The sequence below is a fragment of the Notothenia coriiceps genome, unplaced genomic scaffold (assembly GCF_000735185.1).
Source record: "Notothenia coriiceps isolate Sejong01 unplaced genomic scaffold, NC01 NC01_scaffold00004047, whole genome shotgun sequence".
NCBI classification, from domain to species: Eukaryota; Metazoa; Chordata; class Actinopteri; order Perciformes; family Nototheniidae; genus Notothenia; species Notothenia coriiceps.
In genome coordinates, this window is record NW_011336748.1 from 53,442 (window position 1) to 60,111 (window position 6,670).

Consider the following 6,670-nt stretch of genomic DNA (forward strand, 5'->3'; position numbering starts at 1 on the left):
CAACACAAATAACAAGCCATTTCTCCCCACCATCAAGCCCCCCTCCTCTGCTCTACTGCCCACCCCCGCACTGCTAACCTGGCCAACCTCATACCTCTCCAGCCTGCCACCACCCCTCCAACCCCCCACTTGACCAATTTTGCCCTCCTCACTCAACAATAAAGCCCACATCCTTCACAAATTAATTCTGGAGAAATCCATCGACTTCCTTCTGCTCACTGAAACCTGGCAACAACCCATTGACTTCTTCTCCCTCAATCAAACATCCCCCCTGGTTTTATTTCACCTTTCTTTATTGATTTTCACTTATATCAAAAGAGAACAGGGCACATGAAAATGCAGATGTGTAATCATACAATTGAATTGAATNACAGTATTTATTATCATTATAGTATTACTATTTTGGCGATTAGATCAAATACAAATTATATTTGATGCAACTTTAGTTAAATTTCCATGACTTTTTCAAAACCTTGGGAAAAATATTGTTTTCCATAACTTTTCCAGGGCCTGGAATTTGCATTTTGAATTTCCATGACTTTTCCAGGTTTTTAATGACCGTAAGAACCCTGGATATTAGAACCAAATTATAGTCGATCCTTGTCATTTTTTGTTGCTGTAATTTTAATAATGTAAAGGCATGATATAGGCAGATATACACAACCTAGATGTGCAATGAACATTGTTTTCTCACTATTTAAGATCAATGCAGAGGGGAAACAAGCTAATAGAACACATTTTGGATGAATATATAATGTTTAGATGTCATGGTTTGACTAAATGGGCATGTCAAGTTATATTGTTACCCATGTGGTAGGTCAAAACCCAAATATACAATTTTAAGGACGTAATAGTGGTCTATTAAATAAGAGAAAGTCCCTTACCTGGAGATGAGGGAAGTCAGCAGCTTGAAACGTCATGTTGCTGATCCCATTTAATGACACATTGAGTTGCTTTAAAGAAACAAAACTGCTGAAAGACCCTGTAAAAACACATTGTCTTAAAGAAACAAGTTTACAAGAGGCACAACGTCTTATTGAAGGAAAGTCTGCATGATGTATACAATAATCACCTAAAGAAAGGGAGTTAATAGATGCATCAATGTGAACTACATTGTCAAACACCTTGAGCTCTTCTGGCTTGACCTGTGCACATGAAGAAACAAATATTAAAAGAGTTTTACCCACTGAGTTTCAAACAGTTAAAATGTGTGAAAAGTCATTCTTACAGAGTTCAGTTTCTGCTCACTGATGTCAACGGAGCACAGCTCAGACGGATTATCAACACAATGTAACTGGAGCTACAAAAGAACATTGTGATTGTTTGTGGTCACCGAAAGAAAAAAAACGATCTTGCTACAATTTTGTCAAATAAGCACATCTATAATATGTTTCAGAGCCTTACCAGTAAAATCCCATCTAATGTGTTATGAGGGGTCTCAGCCCCCCTGCTGTTCCCACATTCTTCATGAGTCTCTTTTATTCTTCTACGCACATTCCTGTGGTTCTGCTCGTCTGTCGTTCTGTGATATTCAAGCAAATGTCCAGCCGCTACAGGAAAGTTGAATTGAAATATAATCAGCAGACATTACATGCAGATTTACAAATGTATAATTAATAACCATAGTGGTCAGAGGGGGAAGAAAAAGGCTATTCAGATCCTTTATTTCCCTCAAAGTACACACTGTGAAAAGGCTCCTTTAAAGTCAAAATCCTGCCTCATCAGTAGTTTGCTATTATTACTTTTTTGGATATATATTGTTACTGCATCAAATGTGTTTGCTGCATTTTAATGTTGTGATGATGTGCTATTTTTTAACTCCCGGGTGTAGCCTACTACTTGGTAGTTTAATCCTCAGCAAAACATCATATTCTATAAAATAATATAATATTGTAGTAGTAGTGTTTTTAGTTTTGCTTTTCTGTAAAAAAAACAACCATGTTTCTCTGAAAATAACTTTTAATGAGCTCAGAACAATAGCCCTGTTTTCATCTTTGTGACTGCGTTTATACTTCTATTCAAAGAGGCGTTTTGAATAGTGTATTTAGCTTAAGAAGTATAGGATACTTTTATTCATCCAGAAATGAACACTTTTTAGTTTATGACAAACAATCCCAATAATTTTTTTTTGAAATTTAACTGGACAGCAAAGGGTGTGTAAATCTGTAGTATGGGAGCCTTCATGTATATTGTAAGTAACTTGTATCGTTTTTAACATACCTTCTTTCCTCCGGCTGAGCAATGTCCGGGGCGGGAAACATTTGGTGAGATTCTTTTCTCCATTATCACATTTATAGGACGCTTCAGTCATCTTGTTTGCTTGTGATATCCATTTATCAGCAAACAACTTAGCACGTAAGTGTTAATGAGGCTATTCGCGAGGTAATTTAGAAATACTTCAAAATATTTTGGTCTGGAGCTACACTGTAGTCCTCTGTATCCTAGCAACAGCATGTAAGACGAGAGCCGTCCTCCCGTCCGGCAGGAGGCGGTAAAGAGAAAACATGTCGAGACTATCTAGTCAAAGATTGACTTCACTGGTAAGATAGAGGTCTGCCCCATGGATGTATAATAAGAACGGTCTGCCCATGCAGGCGAAGGTACTTTAAAACATTGCACATATAGTGTTATGAATACGCCATCGTTTTTCATGCACAACACGCCGTGTACGACTTACAAAGACGGATAAACGATCGACCCCTATTCATTTTACACAGTTTAGCGAGCTTGCGTCTAAACGGAATTGACAACACTGCGCATGCGTGAGTCCGTGTTTCTGATAACTCCTGTCTTCCAATACTAAGTAGCCACTTTATATCTCATTTAGGTTATGTGAAAGCACGGGTAAGCGAGGAATGCTTGAATTAAAACTGAAACTACAGTTCTAGCTTACGTATGTATTGTTAAACAAGACGTCTGAGCGAACCCGGAAGTAACAGAGAGTGTATGTTTCGCTTCAGAGCCGTCTTCTTTTCAGATGGACCCATAGCATCAGTGTCGTGAAAATTAGAGGTCTCTCTTATGGCGTGATATTAGACGGTATAATGCCGTTAACGAAAAGATCAAGGGTGTCAAATGTGAAGAGGGACAAGTGAAGGTGAGCATTTTATTCTGCATGCACACTATACGTTATGTGCAATTTGTCACAACGCTGTCATATGTGTCTATGAGGAGCTGTTGGACTGTGAACTCTTTCTGTCTCAACATTGTTATACCAAACCAGCACTTTTCATATATTTGGCACATGTTAAATTCGCAGGAAATCTGATCCACCATGGGAAATACACCATCAAAGAGTCGCAGTGGAGATGAACCAGTCAAAACAACTTTGTTTGAAAAGGAGCCAAGTGGGATAACATACAGAATCCCTGCTCTCATTTATCTGAGGCACATTCACACCTTCCTCGCCTTTGCAGAGAAAAGATCCTCACCCTGTGACCATGATGCCAAAATCCTTGTTATGAGAAGAGGAATGTTGAAGGATGATGGATCTGTTCAGGTTATTATTCACTTGCATAAACCAGCATATTAACCTTTGCTTAAATACTGATACCTGGTAACGTGATCTATGCTCATCTTTTCTAACTCTTGTCTTGTAATGTTTTTCAGTGGTCGTCCAGTCAGGAGCTATCAACAGCATGCCTCCCAAACCACCGCACTATGAACCCCTGCCCTGTATACGAAAAAAACAGCAAAACACTGTTTTTATTTTTCATCTGTATCTTGGGAAACACCACAGAGATGAGGCAGATTATCACAGGTAAGAACAAGACGCGCCTCTGCTGTGTCAGCAGCAGCGATGACGGGCAAACCTGGAGTCAAGCGAGAGACTTAACACAAAGTGTGATTGGTGAAACTATCCATAAGTGGGCCACGTTCGCTGTGGGCCCGGGCCACGGTGTTCAGCTGGAGAATGGCAGATTGATCATCCCAGCGTACGCCTATTACGTCCCTTACAGATGCTGTTCCTACCCCATTCCCTTCACAGTCTACCCACGTGCACTGTCGGTTTATAGCGAGGACTTTGGCCAGACGTGGCATATAGGTAAGATGCTTCGAAAAAAGTCATGTGAGTGCGAAATGGCAGAGATCATAGACCACGAGGGCAGGAGTCATCTTTACTGCAATGCTCGTAACACTGGGGGCCACAGGTGTGAGGCCCTCAGTGAAAACAGCGGTGTGTATTTTGACAAACCCCACATTGCTCCAGAGCTGGTGGAGCCGCCTTCAGGGTGTCAGGGCAGCGTCATCGGCTTCCCTGCCCCTGAATTTGTCCCCAACGATGACGCTGAAAGCAAAGCCTGTGGCACGTCGCTCTTGTCTCCAGACACTCAGACCTGGCTCCTCTTCATCCACCCGACCAACAAGTCTAGTAGAAGGGACATGGGTGTGTATTTGAACCGATCCCCCCTGCACTCATCAGGGTGGGACAGGCCCAGGATCATCCACAGCGGGCCCAGCGGATACTCAGACCTGGCTTACAACGGAGACAAGGATCAGTTCTCGTGCTTGATGGAGTGCGGGAAAGAGAGTGAACTTGAGCAGATTGCGTTCATGTCGTTTAACCTCAATGATGTCATGCAGACGGGCAGTAAGAAGGACAAGAAAATGTGCTGAATTGCTTTTTTTTCTCTATCAACAAAGTTCTCTTAACATTCTCCTGCAACCTAAAAATCCAAGCAAAGGCTACTAAATATTCTGTGCAGTAACATCCGTCTGTGTTTACTGTTGTTCTACAGTCAGGAGATTAAAGCATGCATGATTAGTGTGTTTTGTTGTCTCCTCGTTTACATGAAAAAGTAATCCAAGTCTTAATAGTATTGATATGCAAGCAGCGTGTGTAAGAAAAAAGAAAAACTATTTTTAATTGGTTGGGTGTCTGATTTCAAGCATGCTGTGCTGGACTGTCATCTTTGCAACAGGCTTTGTGTGTAGCATGTTTGACAAGTACATCAATGCCCATTTTTGCATCTAATTAAACTGTCAGTATATCCTGAGCAGTGGAGAGAATCAGCCTACCTCTTTTATTTTCATATGAAGATCATAGCAGGCCTTGTATAGTAGAGCGTAGACTTTCCTGCGTGCTCAGCCTCTCCTTCACATTTAGTATACTCTGATTCACATATGCCTTCTATCTACTCCACTGGTTAAACTTAAGCTGTGCTGCAGCCTATCAGTGCATAGCCCTTTGTGTAGGTCGCAGTGCGCGCTGCGAAGTTGGCATAAAAAAATAGACAGAAAATATTTTTTAAATCCTTTAATTGACACAGCCAACCCTAATCAATAAGGAGACAAACCAAACTGTACCACATCTATGAGTTTATACTACTGTCAAAAGCATGTGCCTGCGCTACTTTGTACTGTACATAGATATTATTATTTTCCAAAGCAATATTTCACTTGGTTCTTTTGTTTTCTTATTTCTTAACAGACGTTTTTTTCCCTTGGCATCATAAAGTTAATACAGTGTCAGGACCAGGTATGATTGGCTGGCTGTTGGTTATCAAATGAAAGCATGTAACGGCATGAAACAGCAGAAGAAGACTCACTATATCTATAACTGAAATGTGCACACACTCAACCTTGCGCTCATCTTGCCTAATGTTGTGTGGCCAAATGCCTCCAGGTGGCTCTGAACTAGTTTCATTGTGTTTTTGTTGGCTGTTGTGGAAAGTGACCAATCCTGCATGAAACATGTGTTTTAGTAGAAAATAAAAGTTACTGTGATCAAGCAATTCATCTTTTGTTTGCTTTTGTACTATTTCTAATCTGATAGTGTAATTATTATTGCTTTTAACAACTGAATGTAGGGAAGAAGAACATTTAAAAATAATTATCAACTATCATATAGGGATGGGGATATAATATACAGCATGGGTGTGTTTTTAAAAGCAGCTTCGAAGAACACTTTATTGGCTGTAGGGATAATTGGATTCCCTCAGCAGCTAAAGGAGACGGAGGACATGTCGAAGTGATGTGAAGGACTTTTGTTGTATAGTGGCCGGTGGGGAATGGAATGGGATTCAGCAGATGTGCTGAAAGCCGGACTGAATTAAGGACAGGAAGGAGCCTTTTAGATGCGGATAAATGTGGATTTTCTTTATTTTTTTCCACAAAAAATACCTCTACTGTTAGGAACGTGGTAGTGTTTGCTAAATTGCATTTAACCAACGAGACTAGCAGTGTCATGACATGCTTAAAATGAGTGCTTTGCCAAAGGACAATTCACTAATACCACTCTTACGGGTACACTGCAAGTTCTCACAAATCGTATTGCAGCCTCAAAGGTTAAGCGTTATGTTAATGTTATTATTGTCAAATCCAATGGAAATACTATTAAATGTTACTGTGTTACGCCCTCCAGACATCATGTGCTCCTACTGAAGGCGTTTATTAAACATGATAACAGGCCATGAACACATAGTTACATTTTTAAGGCTTAGTAAGTTTAATCAAGTGGAACAGCTGGACACTATCAAACGTTCCTCAAACAGAAATAAATGCTGCAGATCTCTGGGACTATTTTCAGCTGTGGATTATTTCACCAAGTATTAAGCAGGATGGTCAACCAGTGCGATGGAGTGACTCACTGATGTGTGCGTTTAAGTGTTTTCCGACAACCATCGAGGCGAAAGGACAGCTCAGAGGAATAAAATACCTGAACTTCACT

The 6,670-nt window shown here is 40.4% G+C and overlaps 2 protein-coding genes across 2 annotated transcripts in view; both read left to right on the forward strand.

Moving 5' to 3' along the window:
* LOC104941838 (ephrin receptor 1-like) overlaps positions 1-6,670 on the forward strand; it is a 50,884-nt gene that overhangs the window by 1,468 nt on the left and 42,746 nt on the right. The gene's annotated exons all lie outside the window — the stretch shown is intronic.
* LOC104941831 (sialidase-3-like) lies at positions 2,582-5,732 on the forward strand. The gene is made up of 3 exons (XM_010766970.1): positions 2,582-3,097; positions 3,260-3,499; positions 3,610-5,732. Exons 2-3 carry the CDS (start codon positions 3,275-3,277, stop codon positions 4,615-4,617), a joined length of 1,233 nt encoding a protein of 410 aa, XP_010765272.1. The 5' UTR covers positions 2,582-3,097; positions 3,260-3,274; the 3' UTR covers positions 4,618-5,732.